This window comes from Syngnathus leptorhynchus, chromosome 4, assembly GCF_054491065.1.
Source record: "Syngnathus leptorhynchus isolate UIUO chromosome 4, UIUO_Slep, whole genome shotgun sequence".
NCBI classification, from domain to species: Eukaryota; Metazoa; Chordata; class Actinopteri; order Syngnathiformes; family Syngnathidae; genus Syngnathus; species Syngnathus leptorhynchus.
Window position 1 is genome coordinate 3,715,574 of NC_141198.1, and position 20,000 is coordinate 3,735,573.

At 39.0% G+C, this 20,000-nt stretch overlaps 1 protein-coding gene across 2 annotated transcripts in view; it reads left to right on the forward strand.

Annotated features, from left to right (window-relative positions):
* Window positions 1-20,000, forward strand: part of LOC147057663 (nuclear receptor subfamily 5 group A member 2-like) — a 28,857-nt gene that overhangs the window by 1,307 nt on the left and 7,550 nt on the right. For both annotated transcript variants that reach the window (XM_085908995.1, XM_085908994.1), the window contains 4 exons: window positions 249-390; window positions 1,060-1,709; window positions 13,644-13,763; window positions 16,506-16,653. In XM_085908995.1, the coding sequence (XP_085765121.1) occupies window positions 249-390; window positions 1,060-1,709; window positions 13,644-13,763; window positions 16,506-16,653 (1,060 nt within the window). The remainder of the gene's footprint in view (window positions 1-248; window positions 391-1,059; window positions 1,710-13,643; window positions 13,764-16,505; window positions 16,654-20,000) is intronic.

Below are 20,000 nucleotides of genomic sequence, written 5' to 3' on the forward strand. Positions count from 1 at the left end.
TCATGGTAAGTCATGGTATGAAACGCTTTTTTTTAACCACGCGGTTAGATGAAAAAATCTATAGGTTTGCATTCATCTTATAATATTACTTATTGACAACGAAATGCAAATAATTTGAATAGAAACTGCCTTTTCTAAATTCTGAAATGCAAAACTATAATATCGATAAAAAATTAACACCATGGAAAATTTCTGGTTTTTTTTTTTTCGCCTGAAAACACAATGAAAATTGTCTCCTGATGTTTCAGGGCTTCTTCAAAAGGACAGTGCAGAACAACAAGAGATACACGTGTGCTGAAAATCAGGAGTGTAAAATTGACAAGACTCAGAGGAAACGATGTCCTTTCTGCCGTTTTCAAAAATGCCTCAATGTCGGCATGCGACTGGAAGGTACGTTTGTCATTTAAAAAATTATTTCAATCAAACTGATGTTGCAAGAGAAGACAGATTTAACATGCAATGGAAGAAACAATGGAATTTCATGTAGCCCATCATTCAAAACAACTTTCGTTGTTAAAAAAAAAGATTATAATAATTATTACGCTTTATTGTTGTATCGTGATTTTATGTTCGCGATGATGTGGCGTTTTTGTTTGTGTTAATTTGACTGTACAAGTCAAATTAAACGACTAAATTCCAATTTGTTGGCTGTAGCTCTGTCATCACTTTCTATTCACATGAGATGGGATTAATCGCCAGACAGCCATGCAAGAAAACACCTGCTTCTTCCAAGCTCGAGAAAAAGACACATTCTGGACACTGATAAAACTGTGGAGACTCCCGTGTTTTAAATCAAAAGCTCTATTTAGGCTACAAGGAGTGAAGCCTGGGGAATCTTCTCAGTCCTAAAAAGGGAAGCCAAAAAAGTGTGTGCGGGTGCGCGCGTGTGCGATTGCGCGCGTGTGCGTGTTGTTCGTTCCGTGATGAAATCCAGCATTAGGGGAAATGGAAGCAACGATTTGACGCGGAAAAGTCATCATAAACGGGTGGCTTGAATTTGAGGACGGTTGCTGTGCAGTACATTTATGTTTAATTTTTTTGCTGGGCTCTTTTTGACAGCGGTGCGTGCAGACCGCATGCGTGGGGGGAGGAATAAATTTGGGCCCATGTACAAGAGGGACAGGGCTTTGAAGCAGCAGAAGAAGGCTTTGATACGATCCAACGGCTTCAAATTGGAAAGTGCGGCCCCTCCGTCCGCCTCTCCGCTTCTCACCGACTACGGCTTCAGCGGCACTATCAACAGCATGCCCGCCCTCCCCAAAAGCATCATACCCTCCACCCCCGGCTCCATTACGCCCACAGACTACGAGGCAAATATTTATGCCACCCCATCCCTAGGTATGCAGTCCCACGTCCCTCTTAGCGGCCAGTACCAGTACACAGCCTTCCCCAGCAGGGTCATCAAAGCAGAGTGCCCCGACTACACTAGCTCGCCCGAGTCTCTCACGGGATACGTCTACCCAGAAATGTACCCTTCCGCCTCGCCGCAGCCCCCAAGCCTGCCGCCACTGGTGCTGGAGATGCTGCGCTGTGATCCGGACGAGCTGGTGGTGCGGAACAAGATCGTCGCTCATCTGCAACAGGAGCAGAGCACTCGAGGTCGGCTGGAGAAGCCCAGCGCCTTCAGCCTCATGTGTCGCATGGCAGACCAGACCCTCTTCTCCATAGTGGAATGGGCCCGCAGCTGCATCTTTTTCAAGGAGCTCAGGGTGAGTACACAGTGTGTGGTTCTGGCGAAAAAAAATAAAATAAAAAGGGGTTCTGGCTGTGTCGCACATAATAGCATGCGCGCTCAAATAAGCCATCAGAAGAAAGAGTTGCAAAACACGATATTGCGACATTGGATTCATTGCAATAAGGCATGTCATCAATCGTCCTCAAAACAGCCCGGGGAACGAAATACCGCCTTTAGTGCAATATTCGTGTATGTTTGAAACAAAATGTTATTCATCTTTTTTTTCTTTCTTTTTTTTTTTTTGTTCCGTGGCACGAATATCGCCATTTGCCGAAAGGTTAATTTAACTTAGGACGTAGCAGCCTTTTAAAAAGCCGATCAACTGAATTGAACTATGAAAAACGGTTTTGCGTCTGTTACTTTAGCAGCCCATTTCATGTCAACCAAGACAGGTAGTCAACCAAGCAAGTAGTATTGAACAAACCAGGAATAAATAAAAAATAACAACAAAAATACATGATAAAATAATATTGATAATATTAGTAATTGCAATAATATTAATAATAACTTGTTTGTTATTATTATTGTTATTATTATTATTATTCCACATCCACTTCTACTACTATAATAATAATAACAATAATAATAATAACAATAATAATATTATTATAATAATAATACTTGGGAGTTTCCCCATATAACAAACTGTTGCTTTCGTAACCAACAGTTACTTCTCCACTCCAGTTGTAATTCTATTGTACACTGGCCCACAGTATATGTCACTCAGGGCATGCAGCTACACTATATTTAAAATTGGTACAGTAATTTACATGGACAGAAATTAACCATTTTGATGTCATGCAAATGAGGACAGTTTCTTGCCTTGTGTCTTTTTGTTAGTTCATTTACACAAGCTTTATAAGAGTTGGATTGCACCCCCCATCACAATGAATACTTAAATACATACAAATAATTCAGTGACTGAAAACAGTAATCATGTCACTGCGCTTTATAGCTTTCTGTATAGTAATTTTTTTTTATTGTCATTGTTATTTCGCTGCCCCAAAAGTCTTGTTTGCTTTGAATGAATCAGCTCTCGATTGCTTCCGGTGTTGATGCTCTCACAGGCTGTTTAGCTGGAAAGTAGAAAAGTGTTCATTTTAATATGAAAGGCATTGTCACACTCTCCTGAATAGTGACATAACTCTCACTATTTGTCAAAATTGCCATGAGGCTGTTAATTAAATAGTGTTCTATTGTAACTACAACATAAATTATGAGTAATCAATGCATGTGGCTTCTCAAAATGAATATAATTAGTCTTTTAAAACATTCCTTCTGAGTCATGCTTAATGTCAACGCAAAATCAAATACTCAATAATTTCTTATTTAACAAGCTTATTGAATTGCATTTTAGTCTATAACATTCATGAATTTGTCATCAAGTCTTACATACTAAAAAGAAACATGGTCTTCTGGTTGGTCCACCGTACCGGATAGACTTTCTCCATGAGTTTTGATCATGTCAATAGGAATGTTTGCCCATTTACCCAGAACACTTAGTTGGACACAACTAATATTTCTTGCCAACAACCTCCATTTTTGTACAACCTGCAGTTGTTTGACGATGTTCAAATTAGGGCAGACTCAAGTTTATCCACACCAAACCCATCCAAGCATGCCATGCCATCCCAAATATGGTCTAACAAATTGGATGCATAACAATTGGATGCATATTCAAAATGTCAATGGAAATAGAGATGATGTTAGAAGACAGCGTAGTTAGCATAAATAATAGCATGTCTGCTTAGGAGCTTAGTGTTTGGATTGTAGTTGTGACATCTGTTTGGAGTTGTTTTTTTTTTTTTTGCTTACCCCAGATTCCTCTCCACATTCAACATATGTTCATGCTTGGTTAACTGAAGATTCTAAACTACCCAGGTGTGAAAACAGTAAAGTAGCACCTTGGTGAGGACAACAAGCAGGCCTATAGAGAGAGGTAGAATGAAAGGATGAAGTGAGAGAGGTGTACTCTAACCCCTGACTGATAAATTCAATATTACAATTACAAAGTCTTACTTCTTTCCATTCCTTTTCAAACAGGTAGGCTCTGCCTATTTTGTGCAGTGGATTGTTTTCTGTTTGTATCTGTTGTTTGTACAGAGTCATTGTTTGAATAACTTTCACCTTGCTTGTGCTTTTGAGTGTATTTGTCTTCATTTGATTGCTTATGTGGGGTTTGCCCATTTGAAACAAATACATACAATTCAAATTCAATTTAAAGACTGTACCTAGACATTTTTGTCCATGTGTAATGCATATTTTATATTTATATGATGAAGTATAATATTTTGAGACAAATCAGTTGAACAATGTTATTCATCTGAATGCAGAATTCCAATTCTACTGTATCCAGATGCAGTTGTAATTATTTTCTTCTGAAGTTCAAAGCCTGAACTTCAGTCTACCATTTTTGTATGTTGCATTATACATTTGTATTTGGATACAAAAAAACAAATTCTATCGAGATCATTAATTAGTGCGTTGTTTCAATGCATGAGCAAAACTTTCTCCCTTATTCCATTTGGGGGGAAAAAAACCAAGTCAGTCAAGTACCAAATTTTAAAAATAAGATTTTGAAATAAGTGTAGATGGTTCAATAATGTGCATATATTAACATTTTTCTGTAGTGCTTGTAGTCTTATGAGCGCTCACTGTCACGAGTGTCGAGGTGATGTTTTTTAAAGTTATTGCACTCTTTCAGATCAGAGCAGCATTAGGCTAGCAGTCCTGTTATCCACAGGTAATGGTACATTTTGCAATGTCGCTTTTGTCTGGGTAGTTAGTTGGTTCCTCTTCTTGCTTTAAGATACAGTATCAATGTGGTCTGAATATCCCTAAATGTGTAAATGTCCATAATGCATCCAAACATTTACATTCTCCACTTTTCATTGCTCAATGTGTGATGTTGCATTCTCATTTTGCAGCTGTGAAAATGTGCTGGAAAACAGGCATTTATTCTTTTGGCTCCCGCGCCTCGGTTGAAAAAAATCAGTGTGCAGTTTTCAATTAATAGGCCACATCCTTTAACTGTCGATCAATTTTGCATCACACATTTGTTACACTGGTTGTTCTATCTCCAGACCAGAATTTCTCAAACGTTTTATTCCACCAACTACCTAAACAATAATAAAAATAAAAGAAACTTCGTTCTTCAAGTATCAGTATTAAAATAGGGCATCCTAGAAGGCCCAAGTGTCCATTAAACTTATTTGTAAAAGGTGAATTAATATCATTAGGAGCTAGAGTAACATTTTAGTATCACTGCACTTATAAATATGGGTGTTAAAATCTTTACAAAAAATTGTTCAATTAAAGAGTATTGGATGCAAAAAAAAAAAAATACATTCTGTCACTACGACAGAGGTGTCCAAAACTTGTCCTCGTGCGCCTCTGTTCTGCATGTTTTACGTCTGCCTTGTCTAATACACCGGATTCAAATGATCAGGATCATTATCAGGCTTCTTCAGAGCTTGCTGATGGCTGATCATATGAATCAGGTGTATTGGACAAAGGCGACATGCAAAACAGACAGGGAAACAGATTTTGACATGCCTGCATTATTATATAATCATTCAATAAAGTTCAGTGATTCCTTTGCATATCATTAGAGGGAGCCTGTGTACCAGTACTGGTATGTCGTGAAGGGAAAATTAAGCTTCATTTCCCATCATCAGTGGTATGCATATCACAGCTTAGATCATTTACAAAATTACCCATTATCACTCCCTTCCGGATAAACTCCAAATATAATTTGTTAGTTAAAACCCATAATGAGTTAAACATCTCACAACCCAGTGCTGGAATCAGAGGTGGGCAAACCTCTTGACTTGCGGGCCGAATTGGGTTCTAAATTTTGACTGGGGGGCCCAACCAGGAGCAGATGGATGTAGTGTTTGTATGAAGTAATACAAACAACATGTACTGTAAAGGTCATTGCATTAAAGGTTTTGTCCCTTAGTAGGTAGTAAAGCATGGATATTTAAAAAAATATCTTTTTAAAAACAAATGCATTTATTAACAGCGTTAAAGAATATATCAGTGATTCTCATTAAATACGACACTGTTATTATGAATAACAGTTTCCATCACTTCAGCGCCTGCAGGTCAGATTTATGAAAGATGTTTATCTTATGAGGCAAAATCACATCAAACGGCAAACATTCTGACCAAATACATCATCTTTAAGAATCAGTGAAAGAATGCATCTAAATAAAGTAATAAAGAAATCAAAACGGCAACACGGTGACAGATATCTGAAAATCAGAGCAGAGTTTTAACTCACAAATACCTGGTGACAGGTGAGGATACGGGAAACACTTCCTTAAAGTCGGCCTTAAAAACTTTAAAAGTTAAGATTAGTCGAAAACAGGTGGGGCATCAAAAACTTGCCTCTGTATTTGACTTTTGATCCGCAGTTTGTCGGTGAAAAAAGTTTCGCTGAGTCTTCAAAGTAGCTGTCAACCTCTCCACTGTAACCACCCGTTCATGTGTTGACTGCTACCGTGGTTAGCATTCCTTTGTAGCAGAGTGATGGCTAATATTGTGCTACTTGAATACTGCAACCATTTCTTGGCATATCAGACAAACCGGCATTAATCGGACTTCAGCGAAAACATTTTGTTCATTCTTTTTTAAACACTTGGCACTCAGAGTCCACCTTTCTTTTCCTTGGGCCATTCGTTTTAATGGAAGGATTCCAGGGGAAGGTTTGTCGGTGGCTTTAGCGTAAAACTGTATCTGAAAGCTCAGCGCTCAAATTACGAGAATTCTAACGTCACAGCCCACACTCAAAATTTGGCACTGATAGAAATCGTGCGCGGAGTGCGTCGGGTCCATACTCAGTACGTACAAGCACTTGTGAGTGTGCACTGAGCTTTCTGACACGGCTTCCGGGAGTAACTGCGCAGGCGGGGAGACACAGTCATTGCAGGGAAAATAACCCGAAAAAATTTTTAATAATACAATTTACTCGGGTTTAGCGGGCCGGATTCCACGGTTTTGACTCAGATAAAAAAAAAAAATCCAAAATGGATGAAACATTTCCCACAACCAGTACTTGGGTAGACCAAACAGGTTCAACCAACCCTCACTGTTGATGTGTATTGTAGGAGGTGGCTGAAAACTGCGAATGCTGGAATCACTTAGTCTCGTCATACCTGGATAGTCTGTTGAGGGCAAAAGGTTCACTATTGGTCCGTAGTCTATCACCAGACAAACACAGAGACAATAGGGCTGAAATCTACAATAAGTCACTGAGCTGAAATGCTGATGCCTCAAAAATTTGCTACTCTGCCATTGACTTCAGTTTGACAAAATAAAACAGTTATACTACTAGTCAACATGGTCTAGGAGTTAGTGAGCATGTCTGCCTCAAAGTCAGGCCATCCGGGTACGAATCTCTGTTGGAACGTGTCAGTTGTGCTTGCCTGTTATTCTGGTGCTTGTGGTTTTTTTTTTTTTGGGGGGGGGGGTATTTTGGCATCATAAAACTGAAAACATGCTTCTACAGTTGAGTGAACACTCATTATTGCAGATATGCGTGTGAGTGTTGGTAACCGATGTTACTTGTAAAGGGTGTATCGCACCTCTCACCCAATATCAGCTGATATAGGCTCAGCACACCCAGAACATATGAATGCAGAATACATTGTAATAATTGTAAAGGGAAGATCAATACACGGCTGCTAATTATTTTTGTTGCACACTGACACATGGAAAAGCAGACCACACAGATTGCAGGCAAGAAAATATTCAATGTCATTAGTAGTGGGCGATGGATGGATGAATGCATTTTGTGTTGCATTGTGTGAACATTTAGGACTGGGCTTCCCAAAAATTTCCCCTGTACCTCTGGATGATGGGACTTGAGAAGTCAAGTCAAGTCAAGTTTATTTGTATAGCCCTAAATCACAAGCAGTCTCAAAAGGCTTCACATAGACAATCAATTGACAATTATTCTCAAAGCATCCCCTCATCTTGGGCTCCCAAAAGGGCAAGGAAAAACTCAAAAAAACCCTACCAGGGGGAAAATGAGAAACCTTGAGAAGGGACTACAGATGGAAGGATCCCCCATTCAGGATCACCAGGCTGCAATGGATGCAAAGAGGGCACATAAAATACATAATATTCATTCATTCATTCATTTTCTGAACCGCTTAGTCCCCACGCGGACACGGGGAGAACATGCAAACTCCACACAGGGAGGTGCCTTCTACTGTCCTGGCAGTGTCCTCTAGGAGGGTAATCCGCTGCGGTTCCCTCATGCTGAATTGGTCCACGAAAATCTAGATAGCCGCTGTCAGCTTGGGTGTCACCTAACCACCTCCCCAGCCGGGGAGGGGTGGGGGTAGTGGGGTCGGGGAGAGGGAGCAAAAACAAACTCAAGCCGAATCGGCCACTACAGGTTAATTAAAGGCCATATCATAGAAATATGTCTTTAAACGTGTCTTAAATGTTTCTACTGAGGTAGCAGTTCTAACATCCATTGGTAGGGCATTCCAGAGCTCTGGAGCCCGAATAGAAAATGCTCTAGACCCTGCAGACATTTTCTTGGCCCTCAGTGTCACTAAAAGACTAGCATTTTGCGAACGAAGGTTACGAGACGGAACATAAGGAACAACTAAGCATGTTAGTTAGTCATTTGAACTTGTTTCTTGACAGTTCAAATAACTGGTGAACTTATTTTGCAGGCTGAATGACGTTCAACAATTTATGGTGGTAGCTCATGCAACCACATTGTATTCCAAAGAGCTGTTCGAACATTGATTTTGTCATATATCAAAACAACACTTTGTGTACATTGTTTTGTTCTAATTTTTTTCCATAATTTAGTGTATAATTTTTGAAGTAGAATTTCTCATTAGAAATATACAATAAGAACAAAAAACAACAACTTACCAAAACAAATGCTTGCGGGATACGATGGACACCTTTGGTGGTATTTTTGGCGTCATAATTTTGGTCATGCTCCAAATTGTACATATATGTCCGCACTTCATGGTTCCACAGTAGAGCGTGTTGTGTTTTTTATCAATTTTGCAAATGTGAGAAATTATTCAATTGCACTGTTGCTTTTTTATATATGCAATCACAAATGATGGGCTTAGGTATTTGTCAATTACTTTAAAAAAATAATTTTGTCAATTTTAGTTTTTCTCAGAGTAATTGAAATTTATTTATAGTGTGAAAAACAGCTCTTCAAGTTAAAGCTACAAACTTGTTTGGAAAAATACAAACAGCTCCTGTATGAACAGATGATACAACACATAAAATAATTCTTCAATTACTGGGCCTATTAGGATTTCTAGGACTGCACTAGACTTTTACATAGGACGCTAGAAGCCACTCCAACTGCCAGTATTCTCACTAATTGAAATGTTTAATGAAGTCAACCGATCAGCCTTTATATTGTCCAGTAATTCAAGTTACAGTACATGCATGCAAAAATATGACAAAGAGAAAGTGAAAACAGTGGGGGTGGACAATGGGATGACCATTTATCAATTTATTTATTTTCCATTGTCATAAATCCAATCTGTAGTCTTTCTTAATTCTACCAATATTATTGATTATTAATTTACCCAGACAATGATTCAAATATCTCCATGCTTTCTCATCATTAGCTTTTTTTTTATTGAATAATGATAAAAATAGTGTGTAGTTCTGCAACATTTGCATGATTGATTGTAAAGCCTGTGAATAACGATGTGCATTATTTGAATGGGAATACAAACCAGCGCTCCTCCCATTAAAAAAAAGTAATTGTGTTGTGTGCAGGTGCACATGAATGTGTTTGTGATGTGTTTCTTCTGATATTCAAACTGTTATGTGGCCATTCAGCAGCCACTGTGCACAGTGAGAACAAAGCTGTGCAGCAAAAGCTGTTTCTCTGCGCTAGATAATTACATTCCATGCCGACGATAACGGGGGAATGTCATCCTTCCACTGCAGCGCTGCACTCTACTCGGCTACATTGTTCTGAAATTGTAAGCTATTGATTGCTGCAATTCCTGAAAGGTGGCCTTTGTCATGCCGTGGGTTTGACCTTCCATTCACCTGTTGAATGGCAGATGTTGCACATGAAGTGTACGCAATGAACATCATAATGGTTCAGCTTGAGGGCATTGAACTGGAGAGAAGAAATTTTGAACTAACTTCAGACAATCTTCAAGAATTCGTGTCCAGAAACTGATAATATCGTAATTTGTCGAACAAGTGGTGTAAAAAATCAAGAAAATACACCATGAATAATTTGCTCTTTACATCCTTGAGGTGGTTGTCACATATTACACTAGTCATCTCAAATCCACTTTGGTTTTGGATTTACTGACCCTGTCTTTCTTTTTTGTCTTACAGTTACACATATACCTTGAACACATTTCACTCGTCCATGCCCCTAAAATCATTTCCTGAGTGGTTTGAACGTAACGGTGACTTGACAACAAAACCTACACTAACGCGTACTTACTCACTGAGAACTGTCAAATCTGTCTTGGAGCAATATTAAACCCACAATTACAAAAATAAAGCTATCTGCTCATGGTCGTGATAGAATACGACACAAGTTGCCTAAATAGGGCAACTTTCAAGAGCAAACCCACTTGACAAACACAACCATGAAGTGGAAGGATTTTGTTTCATTGGGTAACTACTGTAAACTCTAAATTAAAATAACTTGCAGCCAATATAGGTGTTGGCTAACATTACTTGCTGCATGTAATTAAAACATGAAAATATTAAACTTGCTCATTCTTGTAAGTTGTCTTTATATGCAAAAATAATAAAGCAAAGATTTACTTGATTTGAAAACCAATATAAAACGATTTATTTTTTCAGAAGTTTCTCTCTGTTGAAGGCTTAGGTTTGGGTTGAAGTAACTGATACTTTGCAGGCTGACACATGGCACTTTAATATGTTTTGACCATTTTGTCACTAAAGTCAATTACCATCCATCCATCCATCCGTTTTCTATACCGCTTGTTGAAGCCTATCCCAGCAGTCATTGGGCAGTAGGCGGGGGACACTCTGAACCGATTGCCAGCCAATCGCAGGGCACACAGAGACAAACACTGGCAGTCATACCTAGGGGCAATTTGGAGTGCTCAATTGGCCTACCATGCATGTTTTTGGGATGTGGGAGGAAACTGGAGTGCCTAGAGAAAATCTACGCGGGCACAGGGAGAACATGCAAACGCTACACAGGGAGGGCCGGAGATGGAATCCAACTCGCACCCTCCTAACTGTGAGGCGGACGTGCTAACCAGTGCGCTACCCAAAGTCAATTACAGTTTTTCAAATTAACATAAAATAAATCTAGGTTTTATTTTTCAGGAAACCGGTTAACTTCATGTTTACAAAAGGAACGTGAAAGGATTATGTTGCATATACTCCAATTTTAATTCAGTAAATTCAAACACTTGCTGTGTCCCATTTTTCAGTATCAAATACGTCATGCTAGCACACATGGGCTGCACTGTAGTCAGTATTCTCAAAGGATTGCAGAACAACATTAATGTTAACAACATTAAATATATCTGAAAAATATCTACAATTGTACTGGTGAAAATGTATATTAAGGCCCCAAATCTTTCCCCATTCAGAGTGAAATGAATGCTAAACCTAACTGTATATATTTTTTTATCTTGTCTTTTAACGCCAAAGTCAGACGCTCTTGTCATTTGCAACCTTAATAAAGACTTGACGGTGTAATTTTAAATGAGATGACGAGTAATGCAAAAAATATTTCATTTTAACTTTAATCATCTGGTACTTGGATGTAATCTTATATAGCCATATAGCCATCCGATCTAGTTTTGTGTGATGAAACGTAAGACTAGGCGTACACATTCATATAGAGTAGTTGTAACTACAAATGTCCTCATCTGATCAGGAGATTGAAACGAAAGGCAAATCACTTAATTGTCACCTACTTGACATTGGCCTTGATTTTTTTTATTCATTTTTTATACGTAACACAGCTGACATCATACAACAGTCCCCCAAAGCTCATTTTTGAAATAGCCACACACTTTGCTCTTGTTCACAGTTTGTTAAGGGAAAGCGGTACAGACTGAGCTGTGGAAACAATTTGTTTACAAGTTGGGCAAGCCAAAAGATACTACAGCTAAACTGAGTCTGCAAAGCCGCAGAGACTGCAGGAGTGAATATTGGCCATACTGGTGTGGCCAAACAGCTGTAGCTGAGCAGCATTGTCAGAGCTGATTTGCAAATGTGACATATTTTAATAAAATACACCTGCAAATGCAAGTCAAACAAGTGCAAATGATAAACTCTGGCTGCCCTGATTACATTTGACGATGTACCGGATGTAGCTCGACCTACAGTACACACAAACTCAAACCCTGCTCAAAATAAATATAATCTCCACGTCCCTCATTGCAACAATGTGAATTTCAGGTGTTATCTTGATAAAATAGCCACAGAGTGAAACATAGTTAATAATGTACACGAAAGGATTGATAGAGAAGAACCCTCTCACATTTTTATTTCTACATTGTTTTTCAGACAGTAGTGGCATCCATGACAGGAAACCCAATCGAGGCTTATAACTTTGGTTTGAAAATTATTTCCATCATATCTACTTTTGCTACTCAAGAAAATCAACCCAGTGGTTGTATGTGACACTCAATAGTTAGATAAACACACTTTAAACCCAACAAAAATTAATCTCTCAATTCAAGTACTTGCTCTATATTCTGCATGTTTGGAAGATTTTCAGTGTTTTTTTTAATTTTATTTTTACTGCAGCTGAGAATCTAACTCCTCTTATAGAGGAAGCACAGGAGGTCACCGAGACCTTTTACTTCCTTAACCCCTTCCTTTATCACTTTTAGTCCAGACCCCCACAGCAGCACTCTTCCAGATGGGTGTGTGGCCCAGATTGGACCTTCTCCTCTGCCACTAATATATTGTTTGATTTAGATAGACAGTAATTCTGTCAGCTCTATGTCAGATGAATGTGCGTCTGAGCCTATTGAAAGCTGCGGCTGCGAAATTACTGACTGCTCTGTCCTTCACTTTACAGACAATAACACACACATACACACACACATCGCCTATGAGGCTGGGGAAAGATATTAGTAGTTTAAAGACAAACATGTCAATACAACACTGGACACAATTAACACAACCACTGCGAAGCATGAATCTTCTCACCTTGTTTATATGGACAACTCATTTTCCATTCTATCATTTTTGTTCACATGTGATTTAGTACTGGAGTGACAGAGTGGTGTTCTTTGAAAATTAGAAGCAAATTTATGGGACGTATTTTACAACATTGTCGTCACTAAAGGCTTATACATTTTTTATAAATCAAACTGACACAAACAGGTTGCAAAATTACATTATATAGGCCAGACTTAACTGTGATACTCTGACACTATGTGTTTCAATTATAACAGTTCCGACGCAGGACAGGCTATAGGTTGTTTGTGGTCTCTCTTTGATGTAATTATTTGTTTGTAGAATAACTACCATGTTAGTTGTGGTTGTAATATTAATTAATTGTTGTAATGTTAATTAATGCATTAGTACTGAATGTTCATCTGGCACATATATTATATGTGATGTATTAGACTCACTAAAAGACACAAACTGCAATTGAACAGCAATACTTAAAAATAAAGTTTATAATTTTGATTGTTTTAAAAATGAAAATACATAAAAACAAAGTCTATAATTTTGATTATTTTAAAAATTAAAAATGGTATCAAACCACAAAACAAGAGCACCGTGTAATCTTTTTTGCAGCTGTCTATACATGTTGTGGGAAAAAATAATCGTGTCCAACTCTTCAAAAGTAACTATGGACTAATTTTTGCTTTTATATATTTTTTCTTGTCTTGTCTTTGTCACTCTTCTCTCTGTCTCATGTTTCCTGAAGGTGGGGGACCAAATGAAGCTGCTGCACAACTGCTGGTCTGAACTTTTGGTCCTGGATCACATTTTTAGACAAGTGCAACATGGAAAGGGAGACAGTATCCTGCTGGTTACTGGCCAAGAGGTAACAACTCCCCCACATAGCTTCCCACCAACACATTATGAAAAATAGCTTAGTGTTTCTGAACTTCTCCACTTTCCTCGGTCTGACCGTTTTCATGCATCACAGTGTATATCATGATTCCCAACAGTCTCATATACAGCATTCTTTGAGGGTGAGTGGATTTGTGGGGCAGGTTGACCCACCACAGATATTCAGAAGCTGGGAAAACCTTAAATTCTGTAGCTCGTGAATAATAGTCCAATATTATGAAATATTAATTTGGCAGTGACAGGTTAATAAGATTGTGTATCGTGCAAGCCACCATGCAAAGTAGTGTGCCAAACAAGCTTCTGGTTTAACACATTTATTTAATCCCACGTAATGTTTTCAAAATGGCATCAAGTTATATATAATAAATCAAGAATATAGTCATAATTTTTCACTTATTTCAACTCTTCCTAAGATACCTCATGTATGGAAGTCAAATAATGTCACACTTAATAGTCTGAAGAGCCTAAATCAACTGCCTGGATACAACAGGCACTTCTTGGAGGTGATTAAATAAATGTTCATATCCCCTACAGGTTAAACACATCAAGAGTCAAACTCCCAGCCCTTAAATACTTTACTTGGTCTTAAAGAAATGCTCATTCTGATAGTACGGGGGGGGAAAAAACACTCATTGGTAACTGAATTCCATTCCCTTTGAACGGTGAGTGGCCAGAAACACGCTTAGTTGAAGTTCAAAGATGGTTTAGTTAGAAATCATACCTATATTATTAATACAGAACAACTTGCATTAACAGAACAAAGATAATTCATTCATTTTGTGCCTTTCTGGAGACCCAAGAATGTTTGTAAGATAATAGTGTACTGTACATGCAATACAACAATACAATAATAGTCACGCATGCACTTATTCTCCAACAATCCTTTTGTTATACTGCTTGTCCCCATTAGAGTCAGAGGTAATGGAAGCTGACCCCAGTTGATTCGGGAAAGAGGGACTGGTTGGCAGTCAATTGTATGGAACGCGGACGATCATTCAGGCTCACATTCACACCCATGAAGTCTTTATTCTACCTGACATGCATGTTTTTGGTACTATGTCTTAGGCCGAGATTTAAACCCAGAACCAGAGTTGGGGACGTTACCAAATTTAGTTTTTCTGTCATCTGTCCTTTGTCCATGACCTTGGTTCCGCTCCGTCCGAGCGTGTTCGCCTCTCAACTCTAAGGTTGTGGGATCGATCCTTAACCCTGGTGACCATGTCGAAGTGTCCTTGAGCAAGACATCGAACTCCAGTTTGCTCCTAGTGTGGACCTGGCAGTGCCTTGTATGGCAGTACCCTCCCATTGGTGTATAAATGTATATGTAAATGGATGAATGTTAGGCATTGTTAAGTGCTTTAGGCACCATGTGGTGTAGAAAAAGTGCAAAAAAAAAAAATTGAGCTTATTCTATATAAATTGGCTGATGATCGTGAGACAGGTTAGTTTTACCCTACTGATAATGTGTCATCGCAATAGCAATTCTTTTTAAAGTTCAGCATCCCTTCTTTGGTGGTGAGGTAACACGAAAGATGGAATAATGTGCGATAACATCAGCCAATTTATATAGAATAAGCTCAATTTTTTTTTTTTGTGCGCACACGCGTACGCAAGGTTAGTTTTACCCTACTGATAATGTGTCATCGCAAATTATCTGCAAATATTAAACGCTCCTTATGGTAACATCTCCTTAGAACATCATCATCAACTAGAATATTAATTATATAATAATTTTTAAAGAAAAAAACCTGGTATAGCAGCTGTACAAAAAGAAAGTTGCAGAAAAGCGTCAGGCACACCCAGTGCATGTAATGTAAGTGCAGTCCATTTACCATTATCCCTCTGTGAAAAATAAATGAACGAATAAGTCAATGAATGAATGAATATTTAAATATTCATAGAAAATAAAATATTCATAATTATATAAATACAGAGGAGCCTCGGTTTTCGAATGTCCTGGTTCTCGAACAAATCGGTATTCGAACAAAAAATTCGAGATTTATTTGCTTCGGATGTCGTACAAAATTCGGTTGTCGAACCTCGCGAGATGGGCCTAGAGGACCCGCATGCCAAATGGCTCCGTTCGTTATTACATTCTCGTTACTCTGAGGATTGCATCAACTCTAATCATGCCTCCAAAGGAAGCAAGTGGGAGCAGTAAAGCCATCCTAAAACACAAAGACGCTCCTAAAGCAATGTGACAGTGAGCGTCCGGCGCGCTGCGGTTGCGTGATCGGACCAAATTAAGCTCACTGTGCACTGAGGTCCACTCAAATTTTGGAAAGCACATCAGGACTTTAAAAATATTTTCTAACTTTTAGCGACCGCACCGCGCGGTCGGCGACGCGCTATGGTTGCGCGTTCGGCGGTGCGCTGCAGTTGCGCGATCGGACAAAAATGCGCAAATGAAAAATGTTTTAAAAAGGCGGCTTTTTTTTTTTGCCTTGGAACGGATTACATTTTTTCCACATTATTTGTAATGGGAAACCATGATTTGGAATTTGAACGATTCACTTCTCAAACAGCCTTCTTGAACGGATTGTAGTCGAAAACCGAGGCCCCACTGTATCACAAATTCTGAACCCCAAAGTCCGCGTACAATCAGGGCTTATCTGTACATAGAATCATAAAACTGAATGTTGAATTCGAACTTACAAATTTTATACACCCACTTTTATAGATGAGGACTTAATCAGTAAATTTTGTTTTGCAGATCGAGCTGGCTTCTGTTCTGTCTCAAGGTGGGGCAACTCTGTCAAGTTTGGTCCAAAGAGGACAGGACCTTGCCGTAAGGTTGAGGCTCCTGCAGGTGGACCGTAGGGAGATTGCCTGTCTGAAATTCCTGCTCCTATTCAACCCCAGTAAGTCCATATAACTGTCTCTATATTGATACTGCCATTAGAACTTTTTTTTTTTAATATGAAAATGTGTCCCCAAGCTAGATTTCTGGACGTTTAAGTGAATGATTCGGATTTTTGTTGTAACAATAATAATAATAATAATAATAATAATACACAGTACATCAGATTAAAAATGCCTATGATGAAACAACAATAATAAATAATAAAAGGCCAAAAGTGAGGCAAAATCTGAAAGGAAATGGAAAATGGATGACTTCCTGTTGCGTTTAGAGAAGATCTCTATAGACTTTTTATTACAGGTCTTTGTAGAGAGGTTATGTATCTGGATGCTTCCAATTTTGGGTAGATCTTTGTAAAACACTCAACAGGGGCCGTTTTGTTTAAAAGTTGTAGATGGCCTACCTAAAACATTGTTTTAGAGGGGCAATAAACTTAAATAATGTGTTAGTTTTTTAAGAGTGATGTTTTTTTCTTGTCTTCTATGTTGTCACAAATGTTAAGACCAACTTTTATTTATTCATCAGTATTTTTTTGTAGAAAACAGCGTTTTGCTGTGGCAACAGGGTTAAACAAATGCGAAATGGACTGAACTTAAACCTAAATCTCGGTTTTACTCGCTTCGATCCTATGTGACTTTCTGTCTAACGCGGTTTGGTCATGGACTCCAATTTTTAGTCACAAATACATTTCCAAGTACTTTAAATGGATGATATAAGGACCGTGCAAAGCTAAATGACCAGCGCGTAAACTTTAGCACTAGAGATTTGATGAATTTCCGTGACCAATTTAAAGGCGTTAATAATAAGTCGGGCTGTTTGATCTTTATGACTGCTGTATTACCATTTTACGGGTAGCTAGGATCATCTTTGATTCGAAAAGGGGGAGGTTCATGGAAGCAACTCATCTTCACAGTCACTCACAAGTCAAAGAGCATGCCCAGACACAGTTGTAGAATAAGTGGCTGCTTTATTCTCTCTTCCGTCCAATTCACATGACATCAAAATGACTTACTCAATTCGCATGATATTATCATCTGCGTATTGGTTCTCTTTTAATAAAATGTCAACAGACTTCAATGTGTGTAGAGCAAATCAAGGTATGGCAAGCTCCATCTACAGCAGTGGTCTCCAACCTTTTTTTTGCCACGGACCGGTGACGTGTCAGAAATATTTTCGTGGACCGGCCTTTAGGCAGCTCAGTGGCCTGGTGGTAGAGTGTCCGCCCTGAGACTGGAAGGTTGTTGGTTCAAATGCCGGCCTGGTCATACCAAAGACTATAAAAATGGGACCCATTGCCTCCCTACTTGGCACTCAGCATTAAGGGTTGGAATTGGGGGGTTAGATCACCAAATGATTCCCGAGCACGGCACCGCTGTTAATCACTGCTCCCCTCTCCCCCAGGGGATGAATTAAAATCTCACGGGGATGGGTTAAATGCAGAGGACAAATTTCACTACGCCCAGATGTGTGTGTGACGATCATTGGGACTTGACTTGACTTTATATAAATAAACAAGACATTTATAATAAATATATAAATACGATGAAATAAAATGATACGACTGGCATAAGAACAAGCATAAACCACATAAAAATAAAACTCACCATTACGTTGAATTAGTGGAAGTACTCAGCTTGTTTCTCAGAAACAGGTCCCATCTAGGCGTAATCGGTGACAATGACACCCGAAGTGGTTAAGGTAATGCTTGATCTCCATGTGCCGAAGCAGTTTTGAAGGCTTCATTGCCTCGTTAGCTAGCCTGTCACCACATATTATGCAGAGTGGGCTTGGCACGTCAGAGTCACCTGTGGCAAGAAATCCATATTTTAAGTAGGACTCCAAAAATGTTATTTTAAATGCTGCTTTCCTTTTCTTAGAAGTCGTAGCCTCTTCTTTCATCTCCTCATTGGGCTATTTTCTCTTTCCGAACAAGCTTTCCAAACATCTCTGTTTCTTGCTCATTTTTGCTTGCTTAGTGGGCTCAACTGTGGTAACATGTCATGTGACCAAGACGAGCGTCTTGACCTGAATTAACCTGTGTCAAGAGACACAGATGCACCGACGGATGTAATTGGGAGAGAATCTGCAATTTGTTTATATTTTTCAAAATAAATTCTTACTCATTTTTGCTAGCTTTGCGGGCTCGACTTGGTAACCATGTCATGTGACCGGGATGAGCGTCTTGACCTGAATTAATCAATCGTCAAGATTTTTTTTTTTTTTCCGTGCGGCTTGGCGGCCCGGTACCAAGTGACCCACGGACCGGTATTGGTCTGCGCCCCGGTGGTTGGGGACCACTGATCTACAGCACCATTTACGCACACCTTGATACACCAGTGGGTAGCTGATACAAAGCTTCGAGTGGATTTCCATCACAAGCATCTTCAGATGACGCACCCACAGTTTCGAGACAAACTGATTACCGTAATTTTCGGACGATAAGTCGCTCCGGAGTATAAGTCGCACCAGCCATAAAACGCACAATAAAGTGAAAAAAAACATATATAAGTCGCACTTTTGTGGCAAATTTATCTGTCAAAATCCAACACCAACAACAGACATGAACGAACAAAAACAGGCTAAACGATAGGTATGCGAACGTAACATAAACACAAACGAAGAGCTGAGAACGGGTCTGAAGTAACATTCTGAGTTATTCTAATAACTATTACATAAATTACACGTTTAAAAAAACATCTGTGTCACTCCAATAAATCAATCGATCGTCCTTTATGTAAACAATGCCCCGTACGTGCGCTGTCGGACTCGTCGTGATTTGCATTTCTAATTATTCCACAAACCCATATAACGATATATAAAGTACTGTAATTTTCGGACTATAAGTCGTTCCGGAGTATAAGTCGCACCAGCCATAAGATGCACAATAAAGTGAAAAAAAAACATATATAAGTTGCACCGGAGTATAAGTCGCACTTTTGGGGCAAATTTATTTGTCAAAATCCAACACCAAAAATAGATATGAACCAGCAACAACAGGCTAAACGATACGGTATGATAACGTGACACATGCACAAACAGGAGCTGAGAACGTTCCTGACGTAACATAACACGTTTATGAAACCATCTGTGTCACTCCAATTCATCAAATCCATCGATCGTGCTTTATGTAAACAATGCCGCGTATGCGCCGCATATGCTGACGTCGGACCCGTTGTATTGTAGCGTTAACAAAGTACTAGGTAAGACATGGGTTTGGTAAACGGCTCTTTATTTAACAAAACAAGAGTTCAACGAGCCAACAACTACTGAACTTCCAGCCACGGAGGTGGAAGAGAGCTCCATAAATAGGACCAAGCGTGCGTAAAAGCCATGTCCGAGCCCCATCCA